The sequence below is a fragment of the Platalea leucorodia genome, assembly GCF_965183815.1.
Source record: "Platalea leucorodia genome assembly, chromosome: 3".
Lineage (NCBI taxonomy): Eukaryota > Metazoa > Chordata > Aves > Pelecaniformes > Threskiornithidae > Platalea > Platalea leucorodia.
The window spans coordinates 95,034,411-95,056,015 of NC_138825.1; the positions used below are offsets into that span (position 1 = coordinate 95,034,411).

Genomic DNA, 21,605 nt, shown 5'->3' on the forward strand with positions numbered 1-21,605 from the left:
GAAACAGCAGTCAAGTAGGTCACACAATAATGAAATAAAAACCCACGATCATTTATGGATTTATCCTTTTAATATAGGGAAATAACATTTTATCATTACGAGGCACCATAAAATGTAAACACAATCACTGTCATAAACCTGGATATCTCTGCAAGGAAAAATAGATCTGTTCACATTGAGTTACCTTGTATGCATATTGTGCCGCTAGTTCCCAGCGTTAATACTGTGTACGTGCCTCGTGAGCCGGATTGGATACTTTATCACAGGAAACTCAAATGGATCAAATGCTCATTTTTAAAAGAATAAACTATTGATTTGTAGAACTACAGCAACATCCAGGTTTATCTTTCTTTCAGTAACCACATTCCCTGTTATGCACACCATAATAACATCACAGTGAAATGTATGATGAAACAAAATTTGTTTGATACACTAGAAAACATTGCTCAGTGATACATTTACATTCTATTTATATATGATTAAACATTTGTTCATACAGTACCTTCTACAGGATTACTGGGTAGTTTTGGGGGGTCAGGGTTCATATTTTTGGATATTACTAACATGATAGCTACATCCCTTATATGCAAACATTTGATCTAGAATTTTCAGGGAAAAAAAATCAGTATGTGGTTAAGCAGCTTCTTAAATATACGGTCTATGAAATCATATGCATTGTATGAAAACGCTGCCAATGATGTATAAATGTATTCTTGATCTGCTTGTCACTACATCAAATTTAAATCAATATAGACCACAACACGGTCAGTCAGTTATATTCTTAATCTGAACAGCTGGGGAGAAAGAAAAAGAATATGTACATGGAAGGAACAGCGAAAGTAAATGCATTTGAACAAGGAATGTTAGGTGGCTGTTCGGGGCGAGACTGCCGTTGCAACTTTCATTTCCACAGTTGCGTGCTGAGAGTCTGACCAGAGGAGCTGCCAGTCCATCCTGCCGCTGTGCTGGGGGGCTGGCCAAAGCCCATGGCGGTGCTGGAACTGCTGAGATTCATTCCAGCCATTTGCTGATTCATCTGTGGAGCGTACACACGAGCCCAGTTAGCGCCGCCGCTGACACACGGCACGCTGCTAGCCAAGAAGCAGTCATGCCTCCGACTAGCAGCCCCGTTAAAGTACGTTCCCCTAAAATTAATATTTCTCATTGAATAAAAATACTGACTCATAAGTTTCTAAGCATTCTCCAGCTTTCCTGGAACCATCCAATCACCATTACACATCCGCTGAGCCAATGTCAAGTCTGTATAAACGCTCCACTAGTGAATTTACAGAGCGCGTGACAACGGCGCCCGACGTGTCGCAGTTGATAAGAGCTTGCTTGCAAAGTGGCAGAGGTAACCAACAAAACCGTGGCAACCGCGATAAAGAAACACCAAAGCAAGTCACACAGCCTTGTCTACGTTTGCAACTCCAGATGACCTCAGAATCTTGAATATACAAGTTTTTATAGAAATTGTCCATTTAGGTGGCAATCAACAAAGAATGAGGCCGATTTATAAACCTGAGTATTATCTAAAGCTAACCATTCTTGCTAAAGAATCGACTCAAGATACCATCATTTAGACACCAGTGACATCATTCACCTGAAATTACAGACGACATCTAGTTAAAGGTGGGAGAGAGTTCAAAATTCAGTGTGTTCACTTCAGGAATGGTGCAAAAATATTTCTGCTCTCTACAGATATTATGCAGTCACTGTAATTGTCAGTGCTCAATGTAAAAATGTTCCTCAGGTTACTCTCCCTTGCCTTCTAAAAAAGGAACTCTTACTGACAAGCCAAAAACCTAGCTGTACAGACAGAGTAAGGGCGTCCCCTCTCATGAGTCTGAGAGCAAGAGAGCATTTGGAGCAATTAATAATGGGAGCCGATGAATAGGGATGTCGGATAAGCAACGCTAGCTTCAAGTTAGAGACAGCATTAGGTAAAAATCAGAGTTCATGTAAACATGAGCGCATACCGGTTGCGAAACGCAACTGAAACACTGGTGAAAAAAATGGTTAAGTAAATTGCAAACTAATATTTCAGGGTAAAATTCAGTACTGTGTGCTTTCACGTGCACATCCGCAAAAACAACCCATCGCTGAATGTGGAAATTTAAAAAAAGCTGATGGAAACATGCTTTACCTAGTTGTTAGTCTCTTCTAGAGTAGAATTCTTAAGAAGCAGACTACGTAAAGCGTGCTATTCTGGTAAGTGAAGCGAGCTCTCCCCCTTTCAGCCGGAGCCAGAGATGAGATCAGAGTTCCCTACAAACTGCGGAACGTCAGCGTACTGATAACGTCTGATGTGCAAGGAGTACAGAAACGCGTTCAGAGCTTGCTCTGTGAGCCAGCTTTTAATACGGGTTTGATAAGAAGCATGATTTTAATTTCAAAGCTGATAGGGGTCTTTTTAAAGTCGGGTACTTAGAAAAAGACTGTTAGCAGTAAATCCACAGATTTTTTTGGTTTGACATTTTGAAATTCTCACCTTTTATAAATTACTTTTCAAAGCAGAATGACAGCCTGTATTTTCAAAAAGGGGCTGTTTTATCCATGTAAGAAATGCTGCTCACCTTCATGAACGTTCGCACCACAGCACTGAGCAGAACAGTAAAAATTCGTACAATCCAATCTAAACAAGTCACTAAGGTTCACTGCCTGAATCACCAGAGTGAGCAGCACGGAACTGTTACACTGTTCTTGTAATTCAAACGAGAGTATGAAAAAAAAAAGTTGCTGTCATCCATACTGACCGCCAAGGGAATCATTTAGGTCTGGTCCCCGCCCCCCCCAATAACCTCTCAAATACCTGATTTCAAGATGTTTCATTGGATAACGTACAAATGTAGTACTAAGTGCACACTAACACTTTTAGAGAACCTTTTAAACGTGTTTAAGAAATTTAAAAAAAGAGCACGGCAACGCTACAGATAAACGGATTAGCCTAAGCAAATGATCTGCAGGAGAATGTTAGAGTGCAAAGCACTGCACCTTCCGCTGAAATGTATCCTGAAGTCTGTAAATGAAAGTATTAATTGTTAACGGCTATCCTCAAAGCAATTAAATTCTGCTTTTAGTTATGAGGCTGCGTTTACATTTAAGTATTTTGTAACTATAGCTAAGCTAGCTTTTTACCTAGCTACTTCAGATGCCAGGATCAGAGCAACAGAAGCAGAGAACTGAGTTTGGTCTACCTTGGCACAGTTAATTCTCTGCTTATTTATTAGTTATCTTTAATTGAATTATTCACTGTTTTTTCCACATGCCTCTGAGCAGTTCACAGTCCAGCAGTCTGTCACTCGGCTACACCACAACTTTCCTCCTACAGCCAAACATTTTGTATCGGAAAAGCAGCATCTTTTCTAAAGCCCTCTTGTCTGGGAATAGCAAGCCTTTACCTGAGAGAGGTTCCATTGAGCTTGTTGGTTTTGTTGCAATCCGTACTTATTTTGCGGCGTGACCATCTGTCCCACCATTCCACCTTGAGGTCCGACGACATTTTGAGGCAGTCCCATCACACCAGTTTGTGCAGTACCAGTAAATCCATTGGGCATCCCCATTCCTACCATCACGCCTGTGCTCTGTCCCATGACTGGCACCGATTGTCCCATCATGTTTCCCATCATCCCAGTCGCTGCAGGCACAGGAACTCCCATGGCTGGAAAGCCTTGAAAATGAGTTGATGGTTGTGTGGTAAAGGGCATAGAAGACGACCCCATGAACATACCTGTACCAGAGAAGGGAAGATCTCAGCAAAAGCGTTTTGTGATTTCCTCCCCCATCCCCGTCAGTCAGAAGTGCACCAAAATAATTTTAAAGGATAACTTTGTCCAGTTGTACCTCAGTGCTGTTAATTCAGTTTCTGGTAACAGTAAAAAACTGCTTAAAAACTCTCAAAGGAGGGGGGCTCACCACCAGAGGTTAACTGCCAAAAAGTCTGGCAAATCCCTGCGGTGAACTAGGATCTTTTAGTCGCTGTATCGGAGGCCTTTGTTCTCATACAAACAGAGCTGAAATGCAGGTATGACGGCTCCGTACCCATCCTGGCAGCCCGCTGCTTGCACAGTGGAGACTCCCACCTCAAGCGATGAATTAGACGGCAGAAGCTGCATTCCCAAATCTTTCAGTAAACTGTATACTTCGTAATTTGAACAGCTATAAATGAATTAGAATCGCATACAGCTTCTGTATTACATTTCCGTAATTTTCTCATTTTTATAAATGGTAAAAATAAAAATCTTCATTTGAATATAGGTAGCGGGTACCCAACCTTAGTTTTCTACTCGTAGAAGATAACTATTCTAGGTAAAGCTTAAACTAGGACTGCACAGAAACCTTCACAAAACTCTCTACCTGGAGTGTTTTGCTGCTGCATGGTTCCTGTGCCATACAGTGATAAGATGGAGTCTTTGGAGAGTTGTTTCTTTGCTGACTCTTCGGATTTTGGTGTTTGCTCAGTGAATAGATCAAGGTCCCCGGATGCCGCAGACAAGGTGGCAGCTGCTGGTTTAGTGGAAGTGCTCTGGGAAATAAAGGTCGAGACAGACTACTGAATGAAACCAGCAAAAGCTGCTACGTTAAATATTTACTGCACATCCTCACTCCTGAACCCAAGAAAAACCAGTTCACTGACAGAAATTAACTTGAAGCAAATGAGGATTTTAAAAGATGTGGTATGACCAAAGACAAAAAAGCAGTACATACGATACGGAAAGCCGACCAGACGGAGGTCACAACACACGCAAACCTAAACCCCCAGCCAGCTCCAGAGCGTACAGATACAGATCATTCATTCCTGTTGCTCCTACATTTTTCATCAGTGAGAAGCATAAATCATGAGCTGCAGTTAGATTATGAAAAATAATTAGGAAATCAATAAGGAGATTACAATTCACATCTCATTAATCCTCTCATAGGCAGAATAGATTAGAGAAGAGCTAGAACAAAAGATTAAGTGCTTTGGAATATACTACTACAACTAAGATGAACCATATTTTTGGGGAAAAGGCAACAGTAAAATTTCAGCTGATCTACTTAAAGTAATAACGTTTCTAAAATACATTGTTTATAATTGCCTTAGAGTTCTTCATGCACATTTCGTTGATTGAGAAAGCATAATTACCTAAAACTTACTGTAGCCTACGACTGAAAAACTAAACCACAGGCAGGCTGTCGGGCTTTTTATTGCTCTTGCACCAAAATGTGTTGTAAACAAATGGCATCCAGGTGTCTTTCAGTGCTGCTATTTTGCTGCTCATACACATACAGTTGCATCTGGGGGCTCGCTTAGGTAACTAGCCAACACGCTGCATTCTTGTATTTCTTAAAATACACAACTCATCTTGTTACCAGGGGGAACTTTTAATGCGAATCAACTGTATATGCATTGAAAAAGACCCAGGGTTGCAATGTACACCTAAATTACGGCCTTATTTTAGCCCAGCTAGATGATCCCCAACTGCTCGGCGCACACCCGCCTTCTCCCACAGCACGTGCGGGTTTCGACTCCGACACGGACGGAAAACCCTCCTTGTGCTACCACCGCCAACTGACTGGATCTGCAACTGGGTCCGGCTGTTTACTGTCATCGCACACCCAAGCTTATCAGACAGACGAGATGCCACCACAGCACAGGCAGATACGGTAACACACCTATATTCTTGCTTAAAGCAACAACCTCCAAACTTTTCCCGGTTTTGCTGGCAGGCTGCTGACTAGGCCCTGAAAAGTCCGCTATGGTCACGCTGGATTTGTACAAACACCACAATGCAAACATTCAATATGCAGCTTCAGAAAACGCATCTGACTCCTGAAGTGCTAAAAAACTCTCAAAAAGCTAAAAAGCTCGGTGTTATAAATTGGAGGGAAAAAAAGCCCTGCAAAACAATTCTGGTACCAACTAAATGGGCCAGGAACCACCAGGAGAAAGGAATGCAGATTCGCATGGTTGATGGTGAAAAATCTCCAAAACTGCTGTGGAAAGGGAAGAAAAAATGAACAAGAAATGGAAACTCGGTGGCAACTGAAAACCCTGCATTTATACAACGGCCGATTTGGGCCAAGGTCACTAGACCTTAGTAAGCAACAAAAGGTAGGGTTTGCTAGGTTTTGCTAGGTAGGACCCTAGCAAAAGGTAGGCACTACCAAGGGAAAGCAGAGCGAGCAAGACCAGGAATCATTCAACACCTGTGACACCTTCTCTCTGGCCAATGTACATTTAAACTATCAACTTCCTTACGTACATGTTATAAAAGCTACTGCCTCTTGATTATTACTGACAAAAATTTCTGATTGCAAAGCAAAATCGAAGGTTTTTAATGGGTAGTAGGAAGCCCTCTCCATTTGAGACAACTCTTTGTCAGTGTGGCATAACCGGTCTTTGAAAATACCAGAGTCAGATTTAGTAATGCATTCAGGTAGAAGCCCATCCTAAATAACAGTATTTGTTTTACCGCGCATATACCCAGGAGGCCCCAGTATTGAATTATTCCATATTGACACGGTCCTCCTACCATGGCCTCTGCCTAAGACAGCCTCTGTCCAACAGCCGTGCTCAGCAGATCGGAGAAGTACATGCAAGCAGTGGAAGCAAGTTAACAGAGGGTCCAGTCCTTTAATCATCTTAGTGGCCCTTTGTTGGACTCTCTCCAGTATGTCCATGTCTCTCTTGTACTGGGGAGCCCAGAACTGGACACAGCACCCCAGGGATCAGGGTGAGGCTGACTGGCCTGTAGTTCCCCGGGTCCTCCTTCTGCTTCTTCTTGAAGATAGGAGTGACATTTGCTTTCCTCCAGTCCTCAGGCATCTCTCCCAATCACCACAATCGTTCAAAGATTATCAAGAGTGACCTTGTAAAGACATCAGCCAGCTCTCTCCGCACTCATGGGTGCATCCCATCAGGGCCACGATCTATGTCCGGTTTGCTTAAGTATTCCCTGACCTGGTCCTTGTCCACCAAGGGTACGACTTCCTTGGTCCAGCCTTTCCCCCTAGTCTCCAGGGCCTGGGATTCCTGAATGCTGGTCTTGCTAGTAAAGACTGAGGCGAAGGCAGCATTCAGTACCTCAGCCTTTTGCGTTTACATGTCCTGTGTCACCAGGGCCCCTGCCCCTTTCAGTAGCAGGCCCACATTTTCCCTACTCTTCCTTTTGTCACTCATGTACTTACAGAAGCCAGTCTGTTGCCTTTGACATCCCTTGCCAGATTCCACTCCCGCTGAGCCTTGGCTTTCCTAACCCCTCCCTGCATGCTCAGACAGTGTTTCTACATTCCTGCTGGGTTAGCCTTCCTGGCTTCCACCTTTTGCATGCTTCCTTTTTGTGTTTGAGTTTTGCCAGGAGCTCCTTGTTCATCCATGCAGGCCTCCTGGAATCTTTTGCCTGACTTTCTGCTCACTGGGATGGACCGCTCTTGAGCTTGGAGGTGGTGATCCTTGAATATCAACCAGCTTGCTTGGACTTCTCTTCCCTCCAGGATCTTATCTTATTGCTCTTTCAAGCAGATCCCTGAAGAAGCCGAAGTCTCCTCTCCTGAAGTCCAGGCTTGTGATCTTGCTTTTTGCTCTGCTCCCTCCTCTCAGGATCCTCAATTCCACCATCTCATGGTCACTGCAGCCAAGGCTGCCTTCAACCTTCACATCCCCAGTGAGCCCTTTCTTGTTTGTGAGCATGAGGTCCAGCAGAGCACCCCTTCCTCGTTGGCTCCTCTATCACCTGGGTCAGGAAGTTGTCATTGATGCTCTCCAGGAACCTCCTGGATTGCTTATGTCCTGCTGTGTTGTCCCTCCAGCAAATACTGGGGTGGCTGAAGTCCCCCATGAGGACCAAGGCCTGCGAGTGTGAGGCTGTTCCTAGCTGTCTGTAGAAGGCCTCAGCTGCCTGTTCTTCCTGGTCAGGCAGCCTATAGCAGCCACCCAATACAATGTCACCCGTACCTGTCTGCTCTTAAGTCCTTACCCATAAGCTCTCAGCTGGCTCATCATCCATCCCCAGGCAGAGCTCCATGCAATCCAGCTGTTCTCTCACATCAAGGACAACTCCACCTCCTTGTCTTCCCAGCCTGTCCTTCCTAAAGAGCCTGTGTCCCTCCACTGCAGGACTCCAGTCATGGAAGCCATCCCACCACGTCTCCGTGATCCCTACAAGATCATAACCCTGCAACAACACACAATTCTCCAGTTTCTCATGTAGATTCCCTATGCTGTGTGCATTAGTGTACAGACACTTCAGTGCGCCTGCAGAGACGCCCCAGCATGCTGATTTCCCCAAAGGGGTCTGTCTGATGGCTTTTTCCGTAAGGGTGCCTTATAGGCACTTCCATGCTTACATGCAAATGCTTGAGGTGACACCAGTTAAAAACTCTTTCTTTGATTTTGTGTTCCCTTTCTTTCACATCACCACAGGCCCTTTGCTTGTTGACCCTGTCCATCACTCCCTCACGGGACTGCTGGTAACTTCCTCACTGCCCCTCGTTTAAAGCCCTCCTTACCCGGTCAGCCAGCCAGCCAGCAAAGATACCCTGCTCCCCCTTGGTGAGGTGGATCCCATTTCTCCCAAGCAGATGCTGAGTGTCGAACAGGGTCCCACAGTCAGATAAAATAAAACCCTCTTGGCATCACCAGCTCTGCAATCAGTTGTTGACACGCAGTGTCAGTGCTCTCCTCCTTACACTCTCTCCCTTCACCGGCAAGATTGAGGAGCACGTGACCTGGGCCCCGGCACTGCTCACTACCACCCCCAGAGCTCTGTGGTCAACTCCGCCCTCAAGGTTGCCCCTGGCAGTGCCCACATGGAAGAAGAGCAAGGGGTACTAGAGGGCTGGACAAGCTTCAGCACTCCCTTCACAGCATTCCAGATCCAAGCCCCTGGAAGGCAGCAAACTTCTCTAGACAACAGGTCAAGTCAGCAGATGGGTGCCTCTGTCCCCCGCAGCAGGGAGTTGCCCACTACTATCACTCGCTGCTTCATCCTGGTGGTCTTGCATGGCTCAGCATCAGTTGCCTCAGATGCTTCACTTGAAAGCACCTCTTCAGCTTTGAGGGCAGTGAACCAGTTCCGTAGTTGCAAATCTTCAGGTGGAGCTGGAGCCGCTTTCTTGGTGCCAGAAGTCACCAGCTTCCATTCTTCACCTTCCCCAGAGTTTGCACTTACCGCTCTGCCAGGAGCAGACTCTGCCTGCGTCTCCACTACAGTTGGGGTCCAGGGCTCTTGAAGCTGCTGTGTCTCTGAGAAGATCCTGTCTGTCTCTCATCCTCTCTGATGCTGCACAGCCTGCTCACTTCCTGCCATAGCTCCTCCACCTGGTGACACAGCTCGTGAAGGACAGCACACCTCCTGCAGGGAAGAAGACCATCTCTCGTGGCATCAGGGAGAGGCTCCAGGCACTCCCCACAGCCCGTGACTTGCAGGGCTGCGTCCACCATCTGAAGATCTGTCTGGGTCGAAGCCTCTGCCCTAGCAGGGACAGCTGCTCCAACATCTGCAAATTGAAAGAGAGGTGGCAGCAGTGGAAATGAAAGAGGGAAGTGGACGGTGGGACACGTGCAGTTGAGTGAAGGACTGCAGAAAAGAAAATGGCAGACGTGCACTTTCCCGCTACCTGCGGGTCTCTGGCACTGGCTGGTATCTTGTAGGTAAGCGGGGATGGGCTGTAGAAAAGCCAGGCCTCTACTGTTTCTCATTTATATGGTGATAAGTAATGGCCCCACATAACATTTTCAATTTCTCCCTGCTGACTGGAAAAGTTACCTGCATTCCAGGGAAGCAGGGGAAATACAGCCTAGCAAATCATTATTCTTATGCAAGCAAGGCAGTACACTACTCAGGTCTTAAATTCTGTGTACAATTCTCATCCTTTTTATCTTTGCAGTGTCAACGGACTTGCTGTTATTTCAACTCTTCCTGGTTTTGACCTTGCATATTTTGTTTTTAGGCATCTAGACAGTTCCACTAAAAAACATCAACTGTTATTTCCTGGTAATAACTGATGAGGAAATGAGCACTCAACTATATTCAGTTCACAGAATCAAAGCAAAACACTAAGAAGAAATCTCATCTGTTCTCTTGCTTTAAGGAATTATCAGCAATAGCTGAAAAAGTCAGATGCAGATTTCTATCGCTGTCTCAGATGATACACAAGAACATAATTATCCTTACAATAAGATTAAAATTTCAAATTTATTTCCTGCTGTATGTCCAGTACTCACGGCAAACAAGGTAGCCGTTTCTTTGCAATCAACCTTTTCAAGGCTTGAAGACATTTATTTCCCCCGCAGTCTCATTTCTAACTCTTTCTTCAGATTTCCCTTCTCTAGGACTTAAAATATTTTTCCTTTCCTCTAGACTCTGTCCAGCTGGTCCATTCTGGTTTTGAAGTATGATGCCTGCTCTTCCACTGTGTTCCACCTAAGGCATTTCCAGCACCAAAGAGAAGATAATCATAGAATGGTTTGGGTTGGAAAGGACCTTAAAGATCATCTAGTCCAACGGCCCTGCCATGGGCAAGGACACCTTCCACTAAATCAGGTTGCTCAAAGCCTCATCGAACCTGGCCTTGAACACTTCCAGGGATGGGGCATCCACAGCTTCCCTGGGCAACCTGTTCCAGTGCCTCACCACCCTCACAGTGAAGAACTTCTTCCTTATATCTAATCTAAATCTACCCTCTTTCAGTTTAAAGCCATTACCCCTTGTCCTATCAGTACACTCCCTGATAAAGAGTCATAGAATCATAAAACCGTTAAGGTTGGAAAAGACCCTTAAGATCATCGAGTCCAACCGTTATCGAGTCCCTCCCCATCTTTCTTGTAGGCCCCCTTTAAATATGGGAAAACCACTAAAGAGTCTCCCCAGAGCCTTCCCTTCTCCAGGCTGAAAAACCCCAGCTCTCTCAGCCTTTCCTCATAGCAGAGGTGCTCCAGCCCTCTGATCATCTTTGTGGCCCTCCTCTGGACCCTCTCCAACAGGTCCATGTCTGTCTTGTACTGAGGACCCCAGAGCTGGACGCAGCACTGCAGGTGGGGTCTCACCAGAGCAGAGTAGAGGGGCAGAATCCCCTCCCTCGCCCTGCTGGCCACGCTGCTTTGGATGCAGCCCAGGATACAGTTGCCTTTCTGGGCTGCAAGCACACGTTGCCGGCTCATGTCCAGCTTTTCATCCACCAGTACCCCCAAGTCCTTCTCCGCAGGGCTGCTCTCAATCCACTCATCACCCATGTTTGGGATTGCCCTGACCCAGACGAAGGTATTAAACTTTAGCTTTCAGATACCTCAAAATTTAGAGAGGGGTAAATTAAACATAAACAGAAGCTACAAACAATTCAACTGATCATATTAGAACAGGACTAAATAGCTCTCCAGTAAGACCATGCTTAAATAACGTTCACTGTAAAGCAAACTTCTGGAAGAACTCATTTTTTTCCATAAAACCCGAGGACTTTGACACATTATCATCACCACAATTCATTTGTTAACAAGTTGAAGCTTGTCTGCTGATCTACGGCAACCATGCTAAGTACACATACCTGGCCTCAGGGGAAAATGAGTATTTAAGAATATCTAGTTATCTAAAACATACTACTACTTTACATGAAAGCTTGTCAGACATGAATCATGAAGAACATACACCATCTCTACAAAAATGTATTTTTGTAGCCACTGAATCAATTCTCAGCTCCCATTACAATTCAAATCAGGCACACACACACACAAAAAAAATCCAAAGAAGTTTCAGTTGACTGGATTTTAGTATCCTGCTTGAAGAAAGACTTATGCTACATGTTTCTGTGAATTAATACTTTCAAACTTAACACCTCACAGTTCTCCCCTTCTCCCCCTCCCTACAAGTTTCCATGAAGAATGAAGATCACACTTTTGCTGGAAGACATACCCATACAAAGTCTGAAATTAACATCTGGCTAAAACAACTTAGGAAATTGTTTCAAGTACAGCTAATGACAGACCTTTGTTCAGTTCCTACACAATGTTTGGCAACAAAAAACTTTGTTCTAATAGCTATAATTCAGCTATGCTTACCTCACATGAAAAAGTGTCACTGATCATACAAAATGTCTTTTTTTCCTTTTTTCTGTCCATGAATACTGCATACTGGGTAAATTTATAGCACATGCCTTTTATCTAGCTTTACAGTAGGAGCTGGTTACGTTAACTCTTCTTTAACCCCCTTGAGTTTGCTAATAGGCAAAATTCTAAAAAAACACCTTACTCATCCACATATTGTTTTTTACCAGTCCTTTACAAATTCAACAGTTTTTATTAGCATCCAGCTAGACAGAATAGCAGGAAGAAATACTCTAAGTGTTTCTGAAAACTGTAATAAAGACACATATCTGAAAGCAGAGTAAAAGCGCGTACAATCCTGAATGCTCAAGTCACGTTTGAAAAAGGAAAAACAAATGCTTTTGGTTTTGTTTGAAAATCATGTCTCGGCTATGTCAATGGTCATAAATCCTAAGGTTTGCAGACATTACGTTGTTTCAGTCTCATAATAAAACATTCAAACAGACATTTCTGTGCTCCACAGTGCCATAAAACATATGCATTTAGTACTATATGCTGCCTTTCGGGTTAAGCTGGAAAAGAAAAGCAATCCTGTGAAAAATCAACAGTCATACATTGCTTCTACAAATCAGTTTGAGGAGCACCATTAAATTCCCTTGTCTTCCAATGTTCACAAATCCCACCGGGGCATCTCAGAAGCACCTACTATGCAGAACATCATGGTAAGTATCTCCGAGTGAGAAAGCAAGCCACACTATTCCACATTTGATCCCTTCTTCTACTTAATTTTTTTAATTCAATGCATGCTCTTAATAGATATTCAAACAAGTGCTACTCATCTCAACTTAAGAATTGGCCATGGATTTCTTCTCCAAATTTTCCAAATCCAAATGTAGGCAGTGAATGTCAGGGTTACTCAACTGTTGGACTGAGTTCTAGTTTATGCCCACTTTCCCATTTTCAGTCTCACACAAAATGATTACACCGCTTTTTTACTTTCAAGGAATTAAAGAGACTGAGTCCTTAAAATCTCTCATTATGAAGCACTATTTCCAGTTTCCAATATTCTCCTGACTCTTCTCTGAATCCCATACAACTTTTATCCATATTACAAGGTGAAAGATCTTGCAAAGCACTCATACCACTGCCAAATGAGAGGCACCCTCAACTGCTGCCCAGCATCAGTTCCCAGGCTAGCCATGCAAGGCCTGCAGGGCCTTTTTAATCCCCAAATAAAACATAATATTCCCTTTGTCCCAGTTTAGCAAGCAACCCATGTAATCAGAATCGGAAACCTATCTTCTGCTACCTACCCATCTCTCATCTGGTTATATTACATTTTCTTTGAGAAAGAATTAAGAATGGAAGATGACCAAGAATTAAATCTTGCAAGATGCCATAAGGAGCATGTATTTGATAGAAGTTGTTTGCTGCTCCTGATTATGGCACTCAGAAAAAAGCAAAATGTCACTAAAAAATCTGGACTGGTTTGTTAACAGCAAGTAAATATATTCATGCTTTCTAGTATGCAAACAAGATTATACTTAACAGATATTGAGAAAAATATTATCCTTTCTACTGCTTTTTAATCCATTTAGTAAGTGTCATACTTGGTCTAGAAACTAGCACAATAAGAGATAAACTACACATATTGAAACATTTCTGTCACAGAAGGTCTAGTGACCAATCTTTATCATATAAGGGTACTTTAAATGATCTATTTTCTTTAATTGCTAAGACATATAATTCAATATACTTTAGCAGCCGCTCCATTATTTAACCCATCACCAACTATCACCATTCAAAGAATCACCATTTACTTTGCTTTTTCCCACACTTGAATATTTAGCCTTCTTTTGGATTTCCTGTATTCTGCAGCTAAATCACTGCTAAACCAGCAGGTCACGTCACTTGCTCATGCAATAGAAACAAGAGAAAGCTGAAATTCTGAAAGGTCTCAGAGAAGACCGATTAGTGAACATTAATAACAACCCAAAAATCTTTTCTCCTGAGTACACAGTAACTACGTACAGAAGTTAACACTTGGATCTTCAGAAAGGCAGGAAAGGGGGAAAACTAGAAGCCAACCCTATCTGGTACATGTGTTACTACCACTGCCCCATTTTTTATGGGGCTGAGTGGAAACTTCATGATTCTAGGTTTGAATTTAGTCAAATCTACACCAAAACTGGACACGTTAAAAAGCTCAGTGAAGCTGGAAATGGATTACTGCTTTTCACATCTACCTCTATAGGTAGGTTCCTCTAGATCGGTTTTGACATAACAGAGTAGAATAGCAGACAAGCACTCAGATACTGCTCTTTCTGGTACTTTGAAGAGAGACTTCCACAAGAGCCAAGAAAATCTATACCAACACTTTCCTTTGAAACCTTAGCTAACACATCCAAACCTAAATCCATGTAAATGGCTCATTTCCCTCACCATTTACAGGTGGCTTAAGGCATGGTGGGAAGCTTGCTCTATCTGTAGTTTTATTTTTAAAAAGAAATGTTGTTTCAGTCTCTAAAACCCTACCTAGCATGTTGCACAAAGTCAGCCTTCAGCGACAAGTAGGGAAAGGGAGAGTAATGGATAAAGAATAAAAATTAAAATCAAATCTGCTGAACAACATGGATATGCTTTGAGGTGACCACAATGATCAACAGAACATTTGGAAACAAAATTACGATTTGCCATTTCGATCAGAATTGCTTTCCATCATCATCCGTTCCATTTTACATATTATGAAAACTACTGGATAAGGAGAAATAAGTACACATCACAGGGCCCAAACTATAAGTTCAAGAATACATACAGTTCTTTCCGGTTCAGCTGAGTGAGACAGAAAGCCTTCTGCAAAAATAAGCTTCTAAATTACCTTAAAAGGGCCTCACAGATCAGGTGGTGAGCCAAGTACTCCTCCAAAGCCTCCCCCTCAGAAGCCAGTCTGGGTAAGGAAGCCTGCACATGTGCATTCTGATCTGCACCAGCCATGTTCTGCACCGACACCTCGCTCTCTGAGGCTGAAAGGAGCTTGAAGGAGCTGCAGCTTTAAGCATTTTCTTTGTGCATCCCAAAGCTGCCTTTCCCAGCTACAACAGGCATGGCAATGGGGCGTCTTCCAAACTACCATGGCTGTAAGAGAGGGAGCGGGCCAGGTGCAGGGGTTATGCTACCCTTCCCTGAAGGCAGACAGACATACAAGTTCCAAGATGAGAAAAAGCCGGATCAGCTGAGGAAGCAATATTAGTCCTTCTTGATAGCCATTCTTGGTTTTGAGTATGAAGCTGAGACCTCAAATTTTTAGCAGCTCTTAAGGCAGAAGCATCTGCTGTAGCTTTTCCTAAATATCAACATCACAAAACAATAAGAGGTCCTTAAAAAGTATGACTTAAAGCCCAATAACCTGAGAACATCAAGGAAACATATTCAGCAATACCTATTAAAAAAAGAACAAGACAAAAGAATATAAATCAAAAGAAAACATGACTACCATCACCAGGTAAGACAGGATCCAATTTAGCTGGATAACCAGGGGGGAATCAGAAGGAAAGACCACACTATCTCCTAATTCTATATGCAAGCAGCACAGAAACTTGAAGAAGTGAGAAAAATACAGCCATTACAGCTAAAGAGTCTCCTACCATGAGTGTTGAGAAGTATGCATTCCTTCTGTGTGAATGACCAATTCCTTGAAGGAAAATATGCACGCACATATTTATGCACACATATAACTAAATAGATTTTACCTGAGCAGGAGGTACAGCAGCTGCTGGTAAAGGATTAGAGATCATTGGACCGAAGATATCCAGGTCATCATTCAGCGCTGTGACAGCAGCAGTGCCTCCATTTGTAACAGATGCTTCAGCCGGACCATCTTAAAAAGACAACAGAATCACATTTAAAGTGAAAATTGTTAATATTTTAACAGCATGAGAATAATTAAAGCTGTCCATTCCCTCCTACCCCGCCCCCATCAAAGATGCATTCGATTTCAGAGATAAGACATTTTTTGACGGCGATATTGTTCAGATTTTGTGAGGACTTCTTTCCCTAAAAAGATGGTATACTAGTGTGCTTCAGGAAAAAAAACAACCCCAAACCAAAACACTTAAAGACTTCTGCACGGACAGCCACGCCAATTTATCAGCACACATTATTCATTTTTCAAGTGTCTTTTCCAAGCACACCAACATTTTGAGTGAGAATTGAAACAGATGTCTTACTGAGAAGGCCCCGACTTGGTAGCCATGTATCAGACAAAATACACTGATCTGGGTTCTTGAATTAAAATTTGTATTTTAGAATCCATAAAGTTATTCTTGATATGCTAATTTACTCAAGGGTACATAATTAAACTTTGCATTAGGAAAAAAGTCCATCCTTCCCCCTTTTTCAAAAGTACTTTGCACTGACTTTATCCTATAGCTCCACATGAACACCCCTGCCAGGCAGACTGGGCTAATTATCCGTCAGAACCTGCGGCTCTTGCTCTGTACAGAGTTAACCTTCTACAGCCTTGGTATTTGTAATTGTTTTAACACATGAATACATTCCCTGATCTAGGTGAAAGTAAATATGTGTAGGACAAAAAAAGGGCTGAGAAATTATATTTTTAAGAATTGCAAGAAAATACTTTAAAAGATGTAGGGACAAAAACATCACAAAATGTGCTAAAGGAATAGAGCAATCATTTCTCGTTTGATTTTAAGCTGGCCAAGAACAAGTGGAAAGAATTGGCTAATTAGTTTTATTCCTAAGCATATCACAAATGGGTTGCCATTACACAGAGCTCAACAAATGTGGTAAGTGGTTGAGTCTCCATCCCTGGAGGTATTTAAAGAACAGGTAGATGTGGTGCTCAAGGACATGGTATAGATGGACTTGGCAGTGCTAGGTTAACGGTTGGACTCAATGATCTTAAGGGTCTTTTCCAACCTTGACAATTCTATGATTCTATGAAATACAAAGTTGAGTATAGATTCTGCTGAACACTATGATGACTGCATAGTGTTAACAGCAAACTTATGAAAGCTTCTTTAGGAAAAATAAGAAGTTAAGTCTCAAAGTATCCAATACTCACTGCCGAAGTCAGACTTCTCTGGCAGAACTAGCTGAATTAAGTCAAAAATCTCTCTCCAACTGAAAAATCACCATGACAACTGGCACGGCTGTTTATACATCATAGGAGGATAAGTATTCTAAAATCCCCAGATTACAGTACACTGAAAAAAATACTACTAAAATCATAACACAATTTCTACTTAATGCTTTAGCATGTTTAAAGAACAAATTTCCTTCTAGCTGGATGTGTTGTATCCACTGTTCTCACCATTCAAAGGAAATTCCTGTAAAAAAAAAATTTAACTTACCTAGCATCCTAATTAAAGGATTGGGGGTTGTTTGTTTGTTTGTTTTTAAAGTCACACAATTATACATAGGTAGCTAACTTCAAATATATCCATCAGAAACTCCTGACGTACATTTACAATATATTCCAAATGTAAAACACAACAGAATACAGATCACCACTTTTAAACTTTAAAAAGCATCAAGGACATAAAAAAATAGTTACTATGTATTTCAGAAAAAAGTCACTTCTGCCTTTTACTAAACTGTCAGAAGTTATTTTCCAGTGTCCTACACCCATGACAGTTACCTGCCTGAGTGAAAAGATCCATTTCAAGAGTACAGGTCAATCATCGAATATCAGCATTAACAGTTTAGTGGTAACACATGAAACATATATCTTACTACCACAGAGAAACATGTGAGGCTGAAGGCAGAGGTGAGGTTTAGGCATATTAAAGTTTCTAGAACTCTAATGAGAAGCGGTCTGATTAGTAAAGAGCACGGTCGAGATGCAATATTTAATTAAAATCAAATCATAGGAAGCTTCCAACACTTATGTAAAATAATACAATTCCATCTCTCACATAATTGCAACATTCTTTCCCATCTGCTAAAGAAAATCGCAGAAGAATTGGTATTTTATTTTTCTAAGAAACAAGACATATAATAGAACAAAAGAGTAAAAGTTTATTACTTTGAAAGAAGCTCTCCTTTTGCTTTCCTCTACTTTTTTATTTAAGAACATGAATAACTGGCAGATGATAGCAGGATTTGTTACCCTGCATTCCAAATATTATAATTTTTCCTTACTTTGTCCTGCCATGTGCAAACTCACTGCAGCTAGAGATTGCCCTTCCTGGTAGCCCAGGATGCTGACAAGTTGGAACAGAACACCAGAAACAGTAAGAAGCACCAGTCACTTCACCAGCCTGGAAATCACTTGACTGAGGAAAATTATCACAGAAGATTTTTGGCTGTTAACTCATACGAGAAGGCATTGCATTCCAAAAAAATCCATTTAGAAGATCACCACTCAGAGATGCCTTCTCATTTCTGCCTGCCTTCCAACTCCGATGGAAGGTGGCCTCCCTTTAGCTGCCTTACATGGAAGTATTTATTTATTTTAAAGACTGTCACTGCTGTGTATGTGAAAACTTGACACAGAAGTCATGAATGTCAAAATCCGACAATGTGGAACACATCAGAAGCTACCACCATCTGTGCATATCCAAATTCGATCTTCCTGTAGAGATGCTAACCTTTGCGCCTTAGTACGTATAGGAAACGTGGCACAGCTGTAGCTGCTACAGAAACCACAACTTTGAACTGACTTCAGTGTATGTAAAATCCCCAGCATATTTTTAAGCACTTACTGTACCTTTTTCATACAGGGAATTATGAAACAACCAAGCGGAAGGGTGCTGGCTTGCAATTCTTTGAGAGCTATATGCTTGCTTTTGTGACTATTTCAGATACATAAATGATTTTATACTCTAATTTAATATCAATGGCAAGCAGACCCAGTAACAAGGACCAAAATACCTTGAAGGTAGGGATAGGAGAAGGACAGAAGCGAGTGGCATTCACAAGAAACTGAACCTCAGCAAATGTATTTATTGCCCCAACTTGTGCGAAGTTCGTGAGGATAACTCTGCTGTCTGGAAGGACTGAGAAAGACCCAACTCCACAAAGGCAAAATGGCCATGGGAATGGCTTGGCAATATTAGATCTTCTGTGCTAAGCAAACAGTGAGTGGCTTGAACAACGACAGCAGGAGTGAAGTAGTAATGAAACTGGCTCAGGTGGCTATGTCGTGATTTGACTTTGCTGGGAGGATTTCCATTCCAACAACTCTGAAACGCGAAGTTACACACTCATCTATGATTATGACAAAGCTATGTACATCTTAGCTACAAAGGTCTTCTCCTTCCCTTATTTCTGTTTTGATGAATGGAAGTCAGTGGACAGCAAAATGACCATACGTATAATCTGCTCCACCATTCCCTCCACGCCAGTGCTTTAAGATATGTGCAAATGAATATACTGGCAAGTTAAGTAACAAGTTTCTTTTGGGGTTATTCTGTAGACAGGCGGTTCCAAAAACATCTCTCCAAAGGTTCACTGTTTCAGATAAATTTAGGAATGTGCAGTGCATAATTTTCATGCAAAAGGATTGTCTGGAATTAATAATTTAGTGTTCTCATTTCTCAGCGAGGCACATGTATTATAAAAAAAAAATATCTCTTGTCATATTCCAAAGTGGTTCAGTTTCCCTGAATGTAAAAAAGCTTAACAAATAAGACTGAAAATTTAAATGTAATCATTTACTAAAACAAGCATTTCACATATTGAGAACATTCACGGGAGAACACATTCACAAGAACATAGTATTTTTCAAGTATTTCATATGCTGCTCATAAATTAATACTACAAAACCCCAGGTTTTTGCTAGATTGCTTCTGTAAGTGTTATTTAGTAATGTACATACCTTTCACCTCTTACTGAATTTGACACTAAAAATAAAGATTTCCCTGTCTCTATCAGTGCGGAAACCAGACATTTTGAATTACTGTTTACAACACAGTTTTAAGCCTGTATGACTAGTATTAATAGGTGATCCTGTCTTACTGATTCCTCAAAAATGTAATGTTTAGAATATTTGTATCTATTAAAAAGCGACTCCAAAATCATTTTTCCCCCATGAAACTAAAAGATTCTAGAAAGAGCTAAATTTCAGAATATAGAAGAAAGCTAACTGTTTTCACTCCAGTTTATTACTTGTAGCAATATTAATATCTTCATTTTAGTGTATATATATGCAGGCATACACAAACTCGTACGTGAATATAATGTTTCACACTTCTTTATAGAGATTATGGATATTCTCAACTTCAACGCACCAGACCATGGATTAGGATGTACGTCTTCCTTTCCCTCCCCGTTTTAAAATATTTCTGTAGTATAAGAAAGATGCTCTGGTGGAGTTCTGACTTCTAAATTATTCTAAGTATATTAGTTTTCATTCAACTTTTGCTGCCTACCATTAAAAACTGTTTAGAAGAGGTGGCATGTTATCTGACAGAAGGGAACATGGCTGTAGTCCTTCCAGGAAACAGGTAAAAATCAGACTAAGTTATATAGACCTGTCTGAATATTTTGAGAAATTTATGGTTTTAACCAACAGAATTCTTATGATGGAGACCATCACAGGATTACTTTGAAATAACTAACTTTTAATCAAAAGTACTTCCATCGCTTTTCTGGAGAATGCGTCTGTAGCTAGGAATGGAGTATTACATGTGGCAGAACCCACTGCAACGACAGCGCAGGCGAGGCAGAGCTTCCACGCTCGGTCAGAGAAGGCAACGTGGAAAGTCAGTAGGCGCTGTTTTCCATTGTTGCTCCTAGCTGTGGTTCCAAAACTTCTCTTTTTACATTTAGGATAATATGACAGATAATATCCAACTGCTGTCTGCCATACTGTGCAACAGCAGATGCTGCTTCTGCTCCTGCTTTCGGATTAGGAAGTCTTGTTTAATTTGATAGTAGAAACAAAAGCTATTCACCAGGATATAGTAAGTGAAGGGTTCCAGTGAAGTTTACCTTTATAGTGCTTTTCTGCATATATTTTATCAATGCCTGACACGACAATTTCCAATTCAGTGCTGCCTTCTGTTATGAAAGCTTTTACACACAGCCTTAGTCCTTGGTATATTTATCCATACCAACAGTGAGAATGACCAACAGAAGAGTTTCAAAGGAGCAGCAAGAAAAGGAAACAGCAAGAAAGAAGATCTGCTCTTAAACTTCGCATTATGTTTCTGAAACTCATTTTCTATGGGGCAAAATATTTACAAGAACTTTGTTTCTAAGCTGCAATGTATTTTTATATATCCAATCATTTATGACAGCCATACTAAGACTTGCAATGGAAGGAGAGAAGTTGATTTTGAATATGCATGTGATAATTTAATTCCACCAAATTATTAGAAAGGCAGCGCTGAGAGAAATAGTTCAATACTTTAAACGAAATCTTGTGTGAAGGATACAAACAACATTTTTCTGTCCCAAATTACTGTGGAATTATTTACTGCATTACTAAAATTTTATTTACTGCTAAAACCTTTGCAGAAGTGAAAAAGCATTAATAGGGAGGCTCTTTCTGTATGATACTTAATAAAATAAAATGTGGAAAGCCAGAAAGCTAACAGTGATAATCTTAACATACCAGCAA

General features: G+C 41.6%; 1 protein-coding gene across 3 annotated transcripts in view; it reads right to left on the reverse strand.

The window, feature by feature from the left end:
• SMAP1 (small ArfGAP 1) overlaps positions 1-21,605 on the reverse strand; it is a 107,065-nt gene that overhangs the window by 449 nt on the left and 85,011 nt on the right. For 2 of the 3 annotated variants that reach the window (XM_082307248.1, XM_082307247.1), the window contains 4 exons: positions 15,769-15,896; positions 4,357-4,525; positions 3,402-3,730; positions 194-1,036 (listed from right to left, as the gene is read on the reverse strand). In XM_082307248.1, coding sequence (XP_082163374.1) covers positions 902-1,036; positions 3,402-3,730; positions 4,357-4,525; positions 15,769-15,896 — 761 coding nt within the window. In that variant the 3' untranslated portion in view covers positions 194-901. Of the gene's footprint in view, positions 1-193; positions 1,037-3,401; positions 3,731-4,356; positions 4,526-15,768; positions 15,897-21,605 lie in introns of those variants that run through there. The other variant, XM_082307249.1, reaches the window with a different exon arrangement.